General features: G+C 40.4%; 1 protein-coding gene across 6 annotated transcripts in view; it reads right to left on the reverse strand.

Annotated features, from left to right (window-relative positions):
- The window catches only part of ZFAND6 (zinc finger AN1-type containing 6), a 36,345-nt gene that overhangs the window by 2,127 nt on the left and 13,201 nt on the right, over window positions 1-21,017 (reverse strand). For all 6 annotated transcript variants that reach the window (XM_064388481.1, XM_064388482.1, XM_064388485.1 and 3 more), the window contains 3 exons: window positions 9,114-9,283; window positions 7,954-8,065; window positions 5,755-5,855 (listed from right to left, as the gene is read on the reverse strand). In XM_064388481.1, coding sequence (XP_064244551.1) covers window positions 5,755-5,855; window positions 7,954-8,065; window positions 9,114-9,264 — 364 coding nt within the window. In that variant the 5' untranslated portion in view covers window positions 9,265-9,283. The remainder of the gene's footprint in view (window positions 1-5,754; window positions 5,856-7,953; window positions 8,066-9,113; window positions 9,284-21,017) is intronic.

The raw sequence follows: 21,017 nt of genomic DNA on the forward strand, positions 1-21,017 counted from the left end.
TTCAGAATAATCTACCACTGTGATGCTGCTGCTCTAGCACACCTGGAAAAAGCCTGCACAGGACATAAGTCACCACCTGGGGTGAGAAACACCAGCTCAAGACACCCAGACATATAGGGTGGAACTACACTGCACTGGAGCCCAGAAGGAAGCAATAAAAACCTGATTTTAAAGACATTTCTCCTAAGGCATCTTTCAACCTACCTTAGTGTTCTCTCACATCTAAAAGAAACAGGTTACAGGTTGTGTGGGAGAGTATGAACAAGTAATAGTAGTATTTGCCCGAGTCAGGTAAAAATAGAAGTTGGCTGGTTTTCCTCAAGTATTTGCACATTCCTTACATTACGAAGCAGAAATAGAAATAAAAAAAACCCAACTTCATTTCAAGAAGGGCTAGGAGCCAACCTCTGCCTACCAGACATAGCTGGACCACAGCAGGACAAGTCTCCAGTGAGTAAGATACACAGAAGTTGGGAGTATTTGCAGCAAAGAAAAAAAGCAAGCTCCAGCTGGGAGGAGCGTGGATGGAAGCAGAGCTAGAACCAGCGCTCAAAGGAAGGGAATACAACAGCAAGCTCAGACATTTGTCAGGGAAAAAGCTGCAGGCATCTCTGTGCAGCTGGACTTTTGTTTGTCAGGGACTGTCAGATGCAGTTCTGTGCTAGCTCTTCACCAGCTGACAGCTCTTCTGCACGACAAATCCAGTGGGGTTTTTCATGTGCTGCTATTCTGATTTTTTTTTAAAGGAAAGGGCACTCATCACTTTGCTACGTATCAAAACATTGTACTAAGCAACATCAGTGGATAGCAAGATACCTGATCACCAGCAAAGACTTTGCCTGAGGGGACAGTATATTCCACAGATTAATCTAGCAAAGATACTTTTATACATGGTCTATTAAATCCTTCTCAGTCACCATCTATGTTACAAGCAGAGCTTCTCTTTGTCTTGAAATTTATAACAATTCATAGTTTGCAAAGAAAATATAAGTTCAATGGCTCTAATGGCTGTTAAAGGGCACATTTCTGAGTGGGCATAATATCAAAAGGATTGCAAGATCATTTGGTTCTAAAATCAGCAAGCACTAAAAGAGGTGAGGGAAGTACCAGAAGGGGTTAAGACTTACTCAAATGAACTTTTGTAGTTTTACACAAAACAGATATTGCAGTCTTTATTAATTCATTAAGACGTATTCATGCCATGAGCTAACATTCTCCAGCTTGCATTTCCTGTTGTAGCAAAATCCAGTTACCTCAATCTAAGTTTCACTAAGAGCCTCTGTAACTATTAGCTAAATTTAGGAAAAATTGGCACTCTTCCCTGCATAACAAGGCTCTCATACACCCTTACTTACATTTTCTTTGTGCGTATGGCTCTCGCATTAAAAAGGTTTAAAAATATTTAAGAGCTGCTGCTCACTGTAGAATTGAGTGGGAAGATTCTTCTACTGCACCACAAGTCACTTTGTATCTACTGTAGTAACCATAAATTTCAGGTCTCAATTTGCTTTTGGATAGAAGCTAGAGATTTGAACCAAAATCCTCTATGATAGTCACAAATATCCCAACCACTTTAGATGACCCAGTGCCACTGTTCAGTCTATAAGCAACTGTGATGACCACAGCAGAACAAAGCCAGGTACAATGCAATACTGCCCAGCTTGGAGCCACTCCCAACTGCTGGACTTCACCTGGATTCCAGGATGCTGCTGCCTGCCTTCCTTGAACCAAGTCATCCCTTCCCCCAGCCCTGTCTGCAGCTGAAGAACAGAAGCAGCACCAGTAAAAGCTGCCAACTAACCAAAAAGAAGTAAAGTATGAACTCCTATTTCTGGAGTTGACAAGTTGGGCTGGTCACTAGAAGTTCCCTGATTTACAGAACATGTTCCTAGCTGACTAAAACAAGCAGAGCCTGGATTTCCTCCTAAAGGCATGAGCTTTTCCTATTGCTTTGCTTGTGCAAACCCCTGCCTGAGCTTCAGTGTGCTCTGACTGAGCACAAAAACAGCAGCCACATGACAAAATGCACTCCAGCCTCTGCACCCCTGCAGGCACAACACAGCTCTGTGTGTGCAGCAAGACACCCAACCTGTTCTCTCTCTCAATGTTTTACATCCATCACCCCTGCATTACTGAGCAGAGATTTTCAAAGAAAAAGGTTTCTCATTCCTACAGAAGAGCATGAACAGCTACATTTACTTCTCAAGAGCATTTCACCAGGGCTAGTAAGAATCCCCACAATTTCACTCCAGAGGAGTGAAATGTGAAGTTAATCCAAAGGAGAACATCACTACTTGTGAACATTTTAAACTGACATAATCAGCCTAAAATACACTGTTTAAATGTTAGGAAGTGGCAAATTAAGTAAGAGCACACTCACCCACAGAATTTAGTTTAAAATCTTTCTGTTGAGTGTTGGCTCTCTCCCTGGAGCATTCACCCAGTATATCATGACATCCTGTATTATTTGATACACTTGTATCAAAATCATACTCTACCTCTGAGTCCCTGGTACTATCACAAAAGTGAGGAGCATCCATCAATTCCTTTCCAGTACTCTCTACTGAGCCCACCCTGATAAGGCCCACTGCAGCTGAAGCCATTAGCTTGACTGCACTCACCTAAGGTTCAAGTAACCCCAGCATAAAATTCTGTAGCAACCTAATTATTTTGATATCAAGTTTTTAAACTTAGTTTGAACTTCTGTTTACTTCACTAAAATCCAGATATGCACAAAATCAGGTGACTTCATCCAGAACAGCCTTTTAGACAGTTAATCCAACCTAACTTTGTACTTTGGTTTTTCAAATAATAACCACACCACATGACGTGAGTGATGGCTTTTTGCAATGCTAATAGTACATGCTCCTCTCCAATTCACAACAAGCTTGAAAATCACAGAGGCTGTTTTCATTCTCAGAAGTTTTCAGCCTCAGAGGGGCTGAATCCATCCATTAATTGGATTTCTGCTTTTACCTCCAGGTTCTTCAGTTGTAGGAGCTCCATAATGTTTGTGGTGGAGTCCTCCTGCCTTCCCTGACAAGCTCCATTTACCATTAAAATCCTCCCTGAACCAGAAGCATGAATCCTCACCTGGATGGCTTTAACTCCTTTACCCCAGGGAAGTGAAGCACCTCTTCACCTGCTTGCAGGCTTGCCTGGAGGCAGTCCTGTTAATCCTCTAACAAATCAGGAATCCTGACTGGCTAATCCCAACAGGGCCATCATGTGGAGCAAAAGGCACAACAGCCCAGGAGGTAATTAAAATTACTCTGAGAGATGCTCAGAAGAGAAGAAAGCTGCTAGAAAAGCTGGACTGTACTTAATGAGTTTTATTTTAGGTCATCTTTAATGGCATGTTCATGGTATTTAAGAACATTAAAGTTAAAAAAAATTCTATTAGTCCATATCTTATCTGGACTTTTGCACTGTTCCACAAGCATCACCATACAAACACTAGCTCTAAAGTCTACACTTCTTAACATATTCTAGAGTTTTCCTCTATATCTTCTGCAATGCACAAATCCAACAAAAACAAATCTGAACTGCTCTTTGAGAATTTTATCCCTTTGTAGTTTTAGCTTGACTGCAAACAGCAAGGACTGTGTTGCACGCAGCTCGAGTCTCATTTATCTGTCTGCTTTAGAAAAGTAATAACAGTAATCTAAGAAAGCTTAATTATTCACCCAGTCCTTCATTCAATGTTGTGTAGCCTGGTAATTTTTGTTAAATGGCAAGTTAAGGGGACCTCAGCTGAACACAATACATTAACTTACACCAGCAGCACAGAACAACTCGCCCCAGAACAGACATTCCCACAAGGCAAGGTTTTATCAAAATAAATACTGACTTTATTTTTCCTCTTCCCCTACATCAACAGAAGCACTATCACTCTGAGACCAACTAGCACATTGCCGTGAATTTTTTCCTAAATGTTAGAAACTTAGGCAATGCTAAAAAAACCCCTTGGATTCACATGTTTGTATAATATGCTTGTCAGCAACCTAAAATTCAAATTCCAAAAAAAACAAACTTCAGGATGCACAACTGTGACAGCAATTCAATGAAACCCCTCTCAGCATCCATTCTAAGCTGCTTGCCTTCCAAAGTTACATTTTCAAATCAAAATGCTTTAAAACTGGAAACACTACATTTCCTATAATTTTCAGTCAAACGACAACACAGAAGGAACTCTTAAGGAAGTAAGGCTGACCCTGCCAGAGAGTTATAAATAGAGAGAGATGGTAATTTAGAACTGCAACTACATGCTGGTGATGTTCTTAGTTTAGAAATGAGGGTACAAAGAAAAGGACAGAGGACACAGTTGAGTAACCTAAACACCTGATCCTGCAGATACATCCCTAAATTCAAAGCTTCTGGTTGAGAAACCTCTTATCTTCTCATAAGGAGCATAAATTTATCCAAGTGTGTAAGAGAGACATGCCTCTGATAACTTGCTGTGAAAAGTCTTATCACAGGCCCAAGACACCTCAGTGCAGGGTCAATAAAGTAATGTACTCCCTCTGTCTCCCAATGAAAAGTCAGTAGTCAAAACTGAGACAAGAGCTCTCAGCTCCAGAACACAAACTTCCTAACAAATATTAGAGTGTATATCTAGAATGTATCTTTTCAAGAGTAAACATGTTTCTAACAATTGACATCTCAAAGATTACTAAAGTGGTAAAAAACTGGAATTAAAAGCTTTTCTCCCAAGTTTTTTTAACCAAGGAGATGGCCTTACTCAGCACAGTAGCTGACTAATGACTCTTATAATATTCCACCCTACAGAAAGGGACAGGTCAGGTTTAGAAAAGTATCTGAGAAGCAAAACTTTTGATACCAGAGATACAGTAAAAGAACTAATATTTAGAATGTTTAAGTGGAATTGCAAGTTGTATCTGCAAAAAAACCCACACTTCTATGTTTAGACTAGTCCACAGAAAAATAATCCTCCCCACTAAAGCAAACTGTCTCAGCAGAAGGCAGAATACTTACTGACTTACCTTTAAATACCTTTCATAATGCCTATAGGTTACCAGGCTAAGTACATTTTGTATATTACCTGGCATTTTTGATTTCCTAAGAAATACTATTAAATAGTTTTTAGTCTTAAGCTCTGAAAGTCTGCACATAGAAAACAAGAAAAAAGTGAAAACAAACTTCACATTGTACCAGCAAGAAGGACCTGTATTTTAGGCCAATATAGTTAACCCACTCAGCCACTGTCCTTCAAGCAAAATATAGCCTGTGTTTTGGTAATTTTATATTTGATAAAGTGAATTTCAGTAGTTCAATCTTACACCACTACAGCTCAGAGGTGAAAGGTTCTTTTATAGGTGTTTCCTGTTTATAGAAGATACTGACCCTGTTCTGGCAATGGCTATGTCAAACACCCTCTACCACAAACATGCTCAAACTTCTGATATGTGCTGTAAATGGTCACTCTGAGAAGTAACAGATACCAAAACTCTACTCAGACGTAACAACCATGGCATAGAGACAGAACAGAGTGTTGATTTATGATGTTCATTTCCAACACCAATTAAGTTTATGGCAGACACTGACATCACCAATTAAACAAGGTTTCAGTTTCACTTGCCATTTAAGAAAAGAAACTTTATTCTTATTTTGCCTTCTGATGTCACAGAGCATTTGGGTTTGAGAATCAAACATATTTGAACAGGAGTGTATTAAGAACAGTAAAGTTTAAAAAGCATTATTCATAAGTTCTGTCAATGAAAACTAGGCACCAACCTTGCAACTCTTCTGTCTCAGGTACTGTTTTGTCCACAGCCGTACTATCCGGTTGGGATGATGCTACAGATTCTGTTAAAAGTGACTGACTGGACACAGGGCTGAGGGGCAAAAGAAGAAAATTATTATTTTTATTATGCATTCTCACATTCCTTTCCTGTAAGAGATACATTAGGGCACATCTTGAAGAGAAGGTATCCCAGAACATTTCACTCTGAAGTTGTTTCTGTAACCACTTCAAACTGCTACACTCTGAACTGACACAAAAGGTAAACTTTTTTTTTTAAAAAACTCATACTGAATGCAACAAAACCGTTCCACTATAAAAAAGGAAAAATATTTTGGGTGGTTTGGCATATCATTGTTCCACACAGAAGCAACAACGCAACATTCACCATACAAGGATCTTTATAACAGAAGTCAGCAAGATAATTGTAGAGGAGATAGTTTCTGGAGATATGAACAAGAAAATTGCAGCATGCCAATGTTTCCAGTAATAAAGCTGCAGCAGCTGCACACAGAACCCTTGGATTTTCTCTGTGTAAAGTGGTGCAGGCTAAACTTCCCAACCTTTAGCCATACTGCTAAATCATAGCATGGCTGAACACTCAACAATGAACACCCTGAGCAGTTCAGAGAGAGAATTCAACACTGGCCACAACTCCCAGCCAAGCTGCTCAGACAGCAGCTCTCCTATGGAACAAGACAGAGCTCAAGTCCCAAGCAAGAGGTAGCACCATCTCATTTGCATTTTTTTTTTCCTTTCTACTGAGGGATTCGCTCTGAAGGCAAAAACCAGCAGCCCATGAACCAGCACTCCACTGCACAACGGGAGCACTGGAGTTGCAATTTTAATTGTCAAGAACTGCATGTAGGTCTTGAACTGAGAGTCTGGCCACCTACAAAAGGGCATTGTCAATTGATTTCATCTGTCCTCAGAGTATCCTAAGTCTGAGGTATTTCCAGAGACCGAAGCTGAATTCCTGCTTATTTTATTTTGAAGCAAAAACCCAAGCAAGTAACACTGATTTTTTTCAAGTGCAAGTCCAAGAGCAACCACCCACTCCTTTCTCCTGCAGCCAGTAATCAAGCCAGTGATCACTGAGGTACTTCTATTCTTCTATTATTTTATTGAAGTTGTGAGAGCACAAAGGCAAGGCACTGTAATTGGTTCACATCTGTGCACTGACCTGGATGAACTTTTTTTTTTTTTCACACACACAAGAAGAGTTGTTTCAGGGTAAGATATGTATTTTCTACCCCAACTATAAACCTCAGAATGGAAAGACTAAATATAGCATCAAGCATGGCACCTAGCTCTCAGTTCATATGCAAGATCCAAGCACGAGGATAACACCTCCTATAAAAAGCTAGGGAGCAGAAAAGTCTGAGCAGAATCAGTCAGCAGTAACTGATGAAATCGCCTTGGCCTGTGTTTTACTACATTCATTTTTTTCAAGAAAAGTTGAAACGAGTATTACTGCAAGTTTAACTTCCATAGTACATAACACACTAACACTTTTCACTCAAAAATTTTCCAAAGCGCTTAAGCTGCTGTTGGTTGTGTCATTCTAAACTGAAATGGAGCCACTAAATATACACAAATATTTAGCTTTTACAAATGGAGAACACTTACTAAGTCTGAGTGATTTATAAGAGGATATTATGTATCCTTGAATAACCCAGATGGAAATTACTAATTTAATAAGAGATCAGTTCAGTAGCACAAATTGTACCAAGACTTGTGTCTTTACCCTGTTCTAGTACTCTCCACTTCTTGCAAAGCAACTGGCTTGTTAACACATTATCATACATTTATTTATGAGAGCTCTTGTAAACAGCTCCCTGCCATTTTACAAAATCTTCAAATTTCTAGGATGAGAAGAGCTCTCCTTTGGTAAATGTACAACTACAAGTTGAGGAAGCAGAAGAGCAGCCAGACAAATCTCTGTAGAACAGAAACTGACAACTTCTGTTTGAAGCTAAACTCTAAAGACAAATTTCCATTTGAATGCCATATGAAGCACAGAGATCTGCTAGCATTCACCCTGAGATCCCATGCTTTTAAAGTTAGCACTGAAATCTTACACCTTTTCCTAATCTTGGTTCCAGCATTTAATTATGCAGGATCAGCACACTTCATTTAATCATTCTGACAGATTTTTCTGTAAAGACACAGAGCAGACTGAAGCCCCTTACCTTGGCTGCATAGATGGAGTCGATGTAGAATCTAAAGTGGACTGAGTTTCCTGGGCACTGCCCTCTGTGCACTGGACCGGTAAGGACTCGGTGATACTACTGACAGAGGCTGCTGCAAGACACACCCAGGAAAATGTGTTATGCTGCTTCCTGGGATGACAAAAGTTACACATGGCATTTACTCTTTGACCCCTACGACACCAACCAGGAGAGTAATGGAATCTACCTACACCATAAGGAAACATAATTTCACAAAAAAGTAATTATGTTTGGCCCCAGGCTCCCAGAACTTACACTGCAGAAAATTTTGAAGCTGGAGTTTTAAATCAGTTACTATTTTTCACTTATTAAAGCACCTATGAGCAGCTTTCTCAGCATAAACTGCTCTACTCTGACATGAGAAGCTGGTGTTTTGTTAAAAAAACCAAGATGGATCTGGGAGAACACCAGTATAACACCCTAATGCCAACTCCAGATGTATTTGGAACGTGTAGAACCCAGATCCCCAGATTTCAATAGAAGATACTGCTTCTACTTAAAAGGTCAGGTTGAAGGAAAGGCAACACTACACAGGGCACTGGGCCAAAAAGAACAGAAAGTATGTGAAGTTAAGGAGAAACTATAGTTGCCTTTTCCCAACCTGGAAATGAAACTTGAGATAATTTTAGTAATGAGGAAATATAAGAACAGATCTTTCCGTAAAGGCCTTCAGGGGCAGTTATGGAAAGATGTCCACAAAAGCCCCTGAAGGCCTTCAAAAGGAAAAGGCATCGCTATCAAGTGCTTACAGGTTAATCCTTTAGAATGAGGTCACAGAGAGAAAATAGCTGTATTTAAAATGCTCTTCACAAACTTTTCCCAAACTCAGTCCTATCTGTCAGTAACTTCAGCAAAAATATGTTGTAGTGTTTTTTTTGCAGTTTTAGCATATCAAATCAGAAACACTCAAATGAAAACAAAAGGTATTAGTGAGAGCAGATTAGAGGCAACACAATTACATGATGAGCATCCCATCCAGGCTCGTTCCATAAGGAAAGATGCTGGAATGAAAGGGTTTGCACTAATGCCCCAACAATCAGAATCTGGACATGGCCAGGAGGCTGCTGCCCACTGTGTCAGGTTGAGCTGTTGACACACACACGTGTGCTGGGGTTACTTACCAGGAGGGCTAATTCTACCATTACTGTTCTGCCTTTGAAGGTGTTCTTTGTAGCACACTGAACACATGCCATTCGTGCGAGGATTCCCGTAAAATCCGCAGCCAGTGGAACACAGCATAGGCACTTGGCTACGGTTAGTTTCTTGAGCCATCCTCCCTTCTTCTATAAACCTGAAATTGATACACACAACCCAGCATTTAGAGGCCTGAGAAAACCCTTCTTTTACAGCTGACATTTGAAAATCAGGAATTTCCTATAGCTCAGCAAAAAGACCATCCAGAAAAAAATGCCTTGTGGGTAAGTCAGTGCCCTTTCCCAAGAAGTCTATAAATTCTGCCCAATAACACAAACACAGTCATATGTAGGCTTCACATCACCCACCCTCCCAGCTCCACCAATTTATTTTCAATAAATATCCCACAAAGAAAAGTAATTTTATTAAATATTGGAAGTATTGCTGCTTCTGGCAGTCAGGTAAGGGGAGTAAGGGAGGGGGACACTTATGCTGAAACCTGAACACCTGACACTGTGCATGAGAACTGTAAAATAGAGACAAGCCATGATAACACAGGCTTACTTGCTGCATAATTATAATTAACAACAGTCACATGAATCCACATGTCACTGTTTAGTCACTGCGTCATTAGTGAAAGACGACACAACTGCTTATCACAAACCTTGTATTGTGATTTTTCACACACTAAGAAAATCACCCTTACAGGCAAAAGTATTAGACCATGTACACAACCTCCTGTTTATAAATGCACAGTGAAAATATAATAAAAACAAGAAGTAAGAGATATATAAGTTGAGAGATATATCATATATGAGTTGCCACATTATAAAACCCAAATTTAAGGACGTTAAATAAAGACTGTATAATTTCTTTTTCCCCTGGCTTATATTAATCAAGTTCACAGATATTTGCAAGACATTACAAGAAAATGACAACAAATGACAATTTCCATCAGTGTTCTGAGACTCCTAACTGTTATCAAGTGGTCTAACTTGGAAATAATTTTTCACATGTCATTTCTTGAAATAAGTCAATTTTCCATTTTCCCCCTTCCACAAATACACAACTGCACTTTTTTTACCGATTTTGAAAAAAATCCACAGCTTCTCATTAAGAAACTAGGTATATCAAGGTATAAATTACCTATATTTAATTCAAGATCAACTTAGGTCTACCATTTTCTGATTAAAAAGTAAGCTGAAGCATAGGTAATTTAAATTCTTGTAAGTCAAGCCAAAGATAAGCAATATTTCTGAAAAAATAAAATCAATCTTGCAAGTAACACCAGTATACATTTCAAACAACAAAAAAATCCAGAGGGAAAGGGGTTTCAAGATACTTGAACACTTCACCAACTGCCATGTTATAAAACTAGATGAAACCATAGTAAGAAGTGCCACAATAAAAAAGATTTCTTTTTACATAAGATGTATTCAAAGCCAAACACAAACAACATTCCCATTATTTGGTTTCCAGAGAAATCTCCTCATGTCCTCTCACTCCCACATCCACTCCATTTTGTTTTTATTTCCCCAAAACATATGAAATTGATACCAAGACCAAACCTCTGGGTTGCAAAGCCAACAGCAACACAGAAACAAGTCAAGTCCTCTGCGCACAGCAATAAGGTACTCTTATGGATGAGGAAGGATTCAAGATATAAGACAAGGAAGATGTACAGGCAGGAAGACAACCAAAATCTGATAGTATCTTTTTCAGCTTCAACCTGCAATTAAGCTTATTTCAGCTGTTGACTACTCTCCCCCACCCCAACAGAGAATCACTTGCTTTCAACATACAAAGCCCCCATTGACCTCACACGACAGCTAAATTTGATTTTTGCTGAAGTACTGCACTTGTAGCTGAAAGAGCACTTTCATTCCTGCTTTTCTCCAGCAGTCTTTCAGAATGAAACTGCAAGTAGTGCATGTGGAATTTAATTCTTATGCTGGACCCAACATTTCAGAGAAGCCATTTCAGGGAAGTGCAAATGAATATGAGTTTGCTGTGCTTTGGTAACCAGAACCAATTTAAAGCTGAAACCTTACGCAAGTCACTTTTGGCATAGAATGTTTAAGATTGAAAGACTAATTAAAAACACTTTCAACTGAATATTTCAAGAGCTATTAGAGATTCAATGTCATAATGCAGTATTAATCCTTTTAACTTTAGGCAGCAGCATATTAAAGAACCCTACACTAACTTCCAGACTGTACCATGGTTTTCTTTCTGTTCAATATTGGCTTCAAGCAGCACACAGGAACTCAGTAACTGCACCAGCCATTGCTAATGTTCTCCAACACAACATTGCTGAAGGGACCTGGTGCTAACACAAACACGGAATAACAATCTCTAACTTGGACATTAAAAAAAAAGTGCTGCACCAATTCAATAAACAAACTGTGAAAGGTGCCCAAAGATGCCCAGACGAAAAACAAGAAAAGCTGGCCTGAGTTCCAGCTAAGCCAGTTCCCAAGTTCATTAACCAGTGGATCCTGTCACCAGTCAAAGCACAAGCCACTGGCATGAGGCTCCAGAACACTTCAATCTCCAAGGGGAAGTGCCAGGGATTCTTCTGAAGAGTTTTAATAAGGGCCACAGGAAGCGGAAGATCTTTCATTGGTTGCTAATATTTGAGAAATACAACGAATAACAGATAGGATCAACCTGATGCAATGTTATGAAGTCAAAGGAGAACTTGCACCAAGACAACAGCTTGTTGGTTATGAAGGGACAATTGGGTAAAACCCACCTCACCCACACAATTACTGCTGTGAGCTACCAAAAAATCCCACCAGGAAAACAAAGCACCATCACCAACACAGAATTTTCTGACAGTTCAGTGAGCTCAATCAGTTCACATGCAAAAACACAAGTAGAAAGTCCAACACAGGAGAGCCTCTGGAACTGATGTGAGGGAGGACATGTGACCAGGAGGGACAAGACAGGTTTTAGCAGCCTGTAAGCTCCTGGGATGGTTGAACTCCTCTATTTGAACCCTAAAGCCACAGAATGCCAAACCAGTATAATAAGCACTCCCATGCTTCGCCCTCCCTTTCAGGGCTCACATGTACCAAAAGGAAACAAGGAAATGATCAAACTTAAAAAAAATCAACCACTCCACCTTCTGCCAATTAGTTTCAACACAGATTGGTTTCTGAGCTCATTTGTCACGTGTGTGCTATTTGGGCAGGAGAGAGGGTCTAGCTGCAGACACGTGTGGAAATGCCTGTTTCAGCAGCAGAGCTGCTAAGAGAACCACTAGCCAAAACCAGGCATTGAAAAGAGAACAAAAGACACCCAAGTCCTGGCAGTTCTGCCACTGCACTGGAGCCATGCCTCTCCTGTACACAGGGATGACACAGCGCTGCTGCCTTGGGGACTGCGGGCCCCAGGCAAAGTGCCACCAGCAGAGCAGCCGGACTCTGCCCCACGGCAGCAAACACGGGCAGCGACAGATCACGGAGCAGATGTTTTTGGGGGAGGGAAGGACCTCCCATCAGCCCAGTTCTTGGCTCAGCTTCAGATGATTTTTGTTTCAAAACCGTAATGCCTCACACGGGAAGACCCACAGTATGACCGAGCCCAAACATCCCATGAAGCAGAGGAGGTGGGCAGTCACTGCTGAAACCACGTCCGAGGGGCAGGCATGCTCCCACAGCTCTGGCCACTGCTGCCCCCATCCCTGCCTGCAGCCACATCAGCTCAGCCATCTCATGGAAACAACACAAATATTTGTTCTGGTGCAGTGGAGAGCTTGCTCATCTGATAGAAGATCAACTCCAGAGAAATGACATACACTGCACAGGAAGTGACATGGCTAAAAATAGGACAACCCTTTCTAGGGGCAGCAAGCCCTTCCTGAGCATCAAGCCTACTGTAAAATAAATCCCAAGTGCATACACTACCCATAATTTCAAAAATGGCCTCCCCTAGCTTGGCTTCAGCATGACACTTGAAGCAGCTTCACAGCTAAAATGACAACAAGGTCTCGGGATCAACATGACTACATGTATGTCCCCCTCGGTTTGAGGTGTCACAAAACAAAGGTGGAGCTTGTCAAGCTCCTGGAAATACCTCTGGGCTCTGCCTGTTCCCCCAGAGCTGTGCCTGCAGAGCATTCATACAGTAATGCTATGAATTCTGAAGGTTATTCTGAATGCAGAATTGATTTATCTTAAAGAAAAAACCCAAAACAGAGATCTTTACAATATTTTAAGCACACTCCCTGCTTTGCTTTACAATATAGTTGTATAACCAGTTGTACAAGCCCTAATGAGAAGGAACAGACTAGAGGGAAGTGCAAGAGCTTTAAACAACTCCTCTCAGTGCAACCCCAGAGCATCTACTTTATTGAAGATTATGGAGTAAACATCCTCTTTCTGTATTAGCTAAAAATTGCTAAAAACTTCAGCTGAAATTACCTCTGTTTTCTTAAAGATATTTATTGCCACTAGAAGCATGGCAGCACACACCTCTGCAGGCTAAGCCCTCCTTTTCCTACAAATAAGGTGCTTACAGTCTACTTGTTCCTGTTACTCCTGCACTACACAACTTCATTCATTTAATAATGCCCTCTTACTACTACTGCTTCTACAGGTCCTGTCTTTCCTCCCTTACCATCACATCCTCAGAGTAAATTCCTCTCTGTAACAAGCAAAAAATATGCAAAGGACATGCCTATAAAATGTATAGGGTTGAAGCTGTGGAAATACTAAAGCAGAGCAAATCTTCTGGACATCAAGTTCTCTGGAGAAGGAGACACATCTTCCAATACTCTGCTAAAGCAAGCAACAAAATACTTGTGGACATCTTTTCCTCACAGAGCAAGCACTGTGATATTGGTCTTCCTCCCCAGCCCCCCTTTCTATTAAAATGTTTATATGCCACTAGTTTCAAATAACTGATACCCTAGCTTTATAGGCTTCAAATGTTAATCAGTAAGATCAGAGAGAGCAGCATTTAGCAGGATTAAACACACAAGGTTTAAGAATAATCTCTTTCACTGCCTCCCCCCCCCACCCAATTCTAGACAAGAAAAAAAAATCTGGCACAGAAGCCAGCTTTCTCTTCAGCTGTCTTCTCCAAAGAAAAAGGTCTCTTGAATTCCAGTTCCCCTCTTACTTCAAGTTCTGGTAAGAAAAACAAGCAGATCCTCACATCCTGCAGTACAGTCTTGTGTTCTGCAAACACTCCTATAATCTGTGACTGGTATGGGAAGGATCCCTCCCAAAAGCTAATGCTGAGACCACCCAAACAGCATTATGCCTCAGCAGCTCAGCAGACACAGTCTGAACCATTCTGATGCCAGCTTCCAAACTGCTGCTCAAAGAGAAAGCAGAACACAGTGTGAACTACTTTTCACTGTCAAAATCAGCACACTGACAGTTTTACCTGACACTCACCTCAAATGATAAATCCAATTTTAACAAGCGATTAAAATATTCCCTCCTCTGTCATAATCACTTTTATAATGAAGCAGTTCAGCACTGACTGAAGCAGCATCAAGACTAAGGGTCATTCTCTCTTTGTGCTAATGAAGCAAAGTAGAAGCTACAGAAGTGGTTACGTGTGCTGCTTAGACATACAAAGCTTCATTCCAAGCACAAATAAGACTCAATGTTGGGCACACAAAAATACACTTCACTCTTTAGCATGTACTGGCACAGATACCCAATACCACCTGTACCACCATATGAAAAGGCAGGCTGGTACAAAAAGCAATAAATAGGAAATGCATTTCTCTACAGGCTTATCATAACAAAGGGCAAATAAAAGCCCAAGAACACAGTTCTGTTGAATCTTGCTGCAGATGCTCCCAAAGCACTGGCTGTGATTGCGGATACCTGTTCATATCAGAATTTGCTGCTCAGGTGTCTTGCTTCCAGCAGGACACTACTCAGGGTATAAAGCACTAGAATCACAAATTAATAGCAAGCTACAGAACAGTCCTGGGTTTTTTTACTCCATTGCTGTCTCCCAAAAGGCTCCAATTTACATTCACTGAGCAGTCATTTGTAGCTGCTTTAAGGCATTATCATGTCCCAGCAACTTGCTATGGAGCCAAGAAGAACTGGCAGATTTGAATAGGGGCCTCAGTCACTACAGCTCAGCCCAGTTTGCTGGTTGCAGTCAGACATGTCATTTCATCTTACAGCTCACCCCTGCTAAAGCACTGCAGCTGGTTCACATTTGCCAGCACAGCTACATGTGTAGTTACACTCTGACCCAGTTTCATCAGAATGCTTTGAGTTAAAAAAAGTGAATATGGTTAAGGACCAGCTATGCAAGCAGATCCGTAAGGGCAGCGACCTCTTTGTTCCTGTAGCAGCAGAACACACAGCTGCTGCATTTTTCAAAACACAGGAGTTCCAACTTCCTCAGCACCAAGAGAATCCATACATTTTAAAGCTTTCTACTCATTCCACTGAGCCTCCAGTTTTCTTCCTGCTCAAACAAAGTTTTAAATTGCAATGTGAAGTAGAATTTATATGACTTCATAACAAAAACAAAATACTCACGCTAGTGACCAAAGACTTATATAAGATGTTCTTTTAACTCACTTGACAAGTCATTTAATATCGTCTATGTTCCTGTCTATTCCTGTTGAACAGCTTTTTATTTTTGTTTCATGCACAGACTTAAATTAGCCTACAATCAAGTATTTATACTAGACACTCCTAGCAGAAACTTTACAAAAAGGTGTAAAGAGTTAGAGAAGTCTTTTCTTCACTTCCAATTTTTATTAGTCAGCAAGCGTAAATCCTTCCATAGAAGAACTAAAAAATAAATTAAATTGTAACTCTTAAGAAAGCTATATCTCAGATTTAAGATGTCAGACTATGAAAGAATCACACTAGTGGAAAAAAACCACACTTGTGAGAGAAAGTGACAGATGGACAGAAAAGAGACAGTTCAGGTCTTAGGAAGGGACAGAACATTAGCAACTTTTGTAACTAATCCTAGCCAGAATACCATAACCCAGGAACACCTGGTACAGACAAAGCCTCCAGTGTTAAGGCGTGTATGCTGCTAAGTACAGCTGACTGCTCTTGTACTCAAGGTTACACGAGGAACAAGAGAACATTTCACTACAACCTCTCCACTCTTGCTAAGCAAGAACAAAGATGCACAGATTCTATACTGGTATCAAGGAGATCACTGATAATAAGGACTCAGCTTTCCATGCTTGTCTACATCCACTATTAATAGATGTTACTTTGAAACTGTAATTACTACTTGTGACCACGCTTAACCTTTGCAAAGCATGGATTACCAGACCCAAAGATTAACTTCTGTAAAAGTAGTACCTCAAACTCTCATTCACCTCATGCAAAGCATCTAACTGCTTGTAGTAACCACTCGAAGTTGACAAGCAAAAACAAGTATGAGCAAAATTTTCATACTTAATTTCCAAACTTTCTAGTATAGTCAACACACCAAATAAAGGGCAAATTCCATGGACGTCATTACTCTACTGAAGATTAATTCTTAAAAAACCCCAAGAATTAACAAGCAATGTAAGAGGTATATTTTATTACCTATTTAGGAAGAATCATATTTTATCTATTTTGGATTTCAAAAAGGCAGAGTACAGACAAAAGGATTTACATTGGAATTGCAGAAAGCTGCCACAAAAAGCCACTGGTGTAATGTTGGGTTTTTTGCAGGAATGACCACTACTTTATGGAGCATCTGCTAATTGCTAAGACACATAAAAAAATAAGAGCAGCACTCTGTACAAAGCCTCCAACACTCCTATTTATCATGCATTTCAAATTGAGTCTAAAGCAGCAAAAATACAAGTCAGGATGCCAAGGATTACACTGTTTGTACATTCAAGCCTGCACATTGGGACTTCCTAGCTGTTCTAGACTAGCACTGCAGCACCACTAGAACTAGATCCTTGCATATGACAGCATCCAAACTTCCTGAGATTCAAAGAAACATCATTTTTTCCTCTGACTTAGAGAATTTAAAAGCCTTTTATTCCCCAGGAGCACAATACATTTGTAGGCAACCCCAGTTCATCCAGCAAACTCCAGTCCAGAGCAACACAGAAATGCTTTCAGAAAGAGGCACCACCAGCAGGTTTTAAGTTTCTGTCTCTCCAGTGATGACTATCAGAAAATCTAAGCTGACAAAGCTGCCTTTTTGGAGAGGTTAACCTGAACGCAAGTGAAAACAACAAAACAAAACCCACATACAACTCACTTCTTGGGTTCAAGAGAAAAAACAGCAAATAACCCTTGGAGCTAGACATGCTTGTTTACAGTGAGCCGTGACAGGGACCTTCAATAATGATAACTAGTTAAACATTAAAAGCACTGAGAGCAACACAGTAACTACAGTTGTTCAGTACATAGTAAAGACAATTTCTGATTTGCAAAGAAAAGTGAACACGAGAAAAGAGTATATCATGTGTTTCAGGAAGCTGGTTTTGATCTGGCATCCCAGGGGAGGCATGGTGAGAGAAGTTCAAGAGGCATATCTGAGGAACGCAGAGAGGACACTGGCCAGCCACCCCCTCGTCACGCTGTCCTACCCAAAGCACTCTATGCCCATGCACAAGCCAGTGAAGAGTGGAGTGTCCCCCTAGATATGAAATTTTACTTACTCACTTTAGCCTCCCCGGCTCCCCCAAGATCTAAGGCAGACAGGCTGAGCAGGCCCATTTTTGGAAGATTGTTGTCCCTAAGACAAGACTGACGCAGAAACCTGACGTGAAGTTACACTTGTGACAGAATGTGCAGCTACTTTTAAAAGAGTACCCTTTTAGAGTGAGCTCTGGCATCTCTGCTCAAGAGGAAAAAAAAAATTCAGAAGTTACACCCATTAGAAAAATCAAACCATGTCAGTAATTGCTCATCAGCAGTTGGCTATGTCAGCTCACACAGTTTCCATCATGTGTGGCTGAACTGGTGCCAAGCTGCACAAGTCACAGATATTGCTTGAGGAGCCCTCTTCTTTCCCCTGGAGTTTGTGCCATCTCATACCTGTATTCTGGCATTCAGGTGCTGCAGGAATACTTGAGGTGCCCTTCACAGTCCCATAAATTTAAGGTTTACTTGAAATCTGTCAGATAACAGAAATGCCTTCTTTTAAAATGCTCTACAAAAGGTAAGAAAGCTACCCTGAAACAGACCAGACAGGGCTGGATTCTGCTTTCTCTGGTATCAGATATTGAAGCTGGCCATTTCAGAAATCAGAGGTTGTAGAGAACTAGAACCAGGAGATTCTAGAATTCTCTAAATTCCTTTAGAATACCAGGCCAACAGGGATGCAGGAGAGCAACTCCATAAACTATCTTTGGTGCTGTATTTTAAAACAGGTTTGACTTAACCCACTGATGAGAAATAATCTGTAAGAAGGATTCAAACACTTACAAGATTACCCTCATAATTACTGAAAGAATAGATATAGATTCAGTAATCGCTTCTTTTGAGCTTCAGTGAATAAGTAATCTTCTCTCAATACAGCATAAGTTTCACTTATTTTAAGCATATCAAACCCAGAAGAGATAAAAGCCGCTTTAACACGAGTTCCCGAAATAGACAGCTTCTTGTTAACAAAGCACCTGTTGCCGAGAACTGACAGTAAGCACAAAACACATTATAATTTGTTTTCATAAACAGCACTATGTTGAATTTTAATTAGCTTATAATGCCACAGTTCTACATGGGTCTAATGCTAAGGGAGCTCCTGCTCTAATATTGGGGTTCCTATGTGTTAATAAATAAAACTGTCATCAGTCAGGGCATCTTGAATTCAGCTTAACTTCCAAGAATGCTGTGATTATCATGCATGATGTGTAGTTCTATTTAGAATTATGCACTATATCTAATTTAAGTGTGTAAAATTATACAATACCCTTACTGTGGTTTGATGGGAAACTCAACCTGAAGCTAAAGCCTGACCAAAGAAAGAGGGTATGTAAGGACAAGTTTTCAGCAGAAGAGGTATAAGTACAGCATTCCCTGTGGCAAAGCTGCATTCCTCATCTCCTGCAATACACTTAAATTTAGTCAAGGGACTCAAAGGTATTACTTTGTTTTAACCTCAATGCTATTCTGGAAGGGGGGGGGGGTGTTTGCTGCTTTTTTTATCCTTTAATTATTATTTCAATCACTGGGGAAGCCAGCTTACACGATCCCAAACAAATTACATGTACTACGTAGATGTCTACATAGTAAAACTTATCACCCCGCACAAAGCATAGGAAAATACTTCACAGGTGATCAGCAGCTGCCATGTTGGACAACTGGTATTTATCCCTCACTTCAAATACACTGTCAAGTTTCACTGAAGACAGGAACAGACCAACTGGACACACTCTGAAGTTTTGCATCTTCCCTTAGTTTCCTCTCAGCTGTCACTTTACACTCCCTGAAACAATGGAACATGTAAACATCCAACTGCAGCCTATACACATGCATTCAGGATCTACTCATATGCAACAAATGCAATGGCTTCATGAAACAGGTCATTTGGGGCTTTAGATACCTCTGTCACAATATTGCTGGGACAGGAACTGATCTACCCTGAAGACTTCATTTTTCAAAAGCTTGGATTGGCCCTTGGATCTGGCTTGTGGTGCAGCTCTCTGCCACAGGAGTCAAAGTTAACAGTGCACTGCAGGAGAAAGGTGAACCTACCAAGTCAACAGCAGAACTAAAGTTTAAGGCATAGCCTCACTTACAGCTTAAGCCTAGGAAAAAGGCCCACATCACCAGGAGGTCAGAGCCTGAATTAGTGAGAGGTGCCTTGTGTCAGCTTTAAGTATCTAAGTGTCAGGTCAACATATAAGGGGGCTAGAGAATGATCAGAAATTTGCAATGAGACACTCTCCTTTCTGAAGGTTTCCAGAAGTACACCACTTGCTCAGATGGAGAGGTCACTGCTTAAGAAAAGTTTAAAAAAATACTGGAATCAACTTGATTGAGGACAACTGGCATTTCTTCCCCACTGCCATCATGGAACAGAAAATAGTTTTTTACACTTCTTCCCTAAGCCCATACAGAACAGACTGCACATATTTCAGTTTCTCAAGTGAGGAGAAAGCCAGAGCTGACAGCTCTCGAGTAAGAGTCTGCACTGCAAACACTGTGCTTTAATCACTAGGGCATCTTTTTTACCTACAAAATACTCCACTTACAACTCTGTGAACTGCCCTCCTGATAACCAAGTCTGCTATTCATTCTGCTTCCAGACAAGATTCCACTGTGAGCACTCATTTCTAGTACAATGCCTCTCCCACTCACTGTCCAGAACACTTAGATCAGCAAGTTAAGAACACAATCACCTAAAAATAGCATGGCTGGATGCCACTGTCTCCCCACTTATTACTGTGCTACCTTTGTACAGAGTTTTTTTCTACAATTCTACATGGAAAAATAAAGCCATAAATGGCTTTAAAGGAGGGACTTGGAATCAAAAAGGCCAAGCTGTTAAGTAGTGCCCTGGCATTTCCCCTTTTTCCTCAAGTCACATAAACAGAAATATACATTTTTAGAAGCATTTTGAACAATAACTCCTTAAGTAGATCCGATTTCTCTTTTTATCCTCTTGCCATAGTGATTGTATTCTGCCAGAGAACAGCCTGACATATGGCAAAGTAACAGCACTTTCTCTAGAAAGAAAAGTTCAAAATATAAAGGAAACTTACATAAACATGGACAAATGCAGGCCAGATCATCAACTATTTTGCTTTGCATATTAAAGCCAGTGTCACACTTCAGATAAAAATGGGGAGAGAAAAAAATCTGCTCACAGGATATTGAGCTTCAACTGTCAACAACACGTGGCTTCCTATCATGATGCTCATTCCCTTCCATTCACAAACTATGGCCAACAGGGCTATTATCAGGACAATGGAAAAAAGAACAAAG

This window comes from Passer domesticus, chromosome 14, assembly GCF_036417665.1.
Source record: "Passer domesticus isolate bPasDom1 chromosome 14, bPasDom1.hap1, whole genome shotgun sequence".
NCBI classification, from domain to species: Eukaryota; Metazoa; Chordata; class Aves; order Passeriformes; family Passeridae; genus Passer; species Passer domesticus.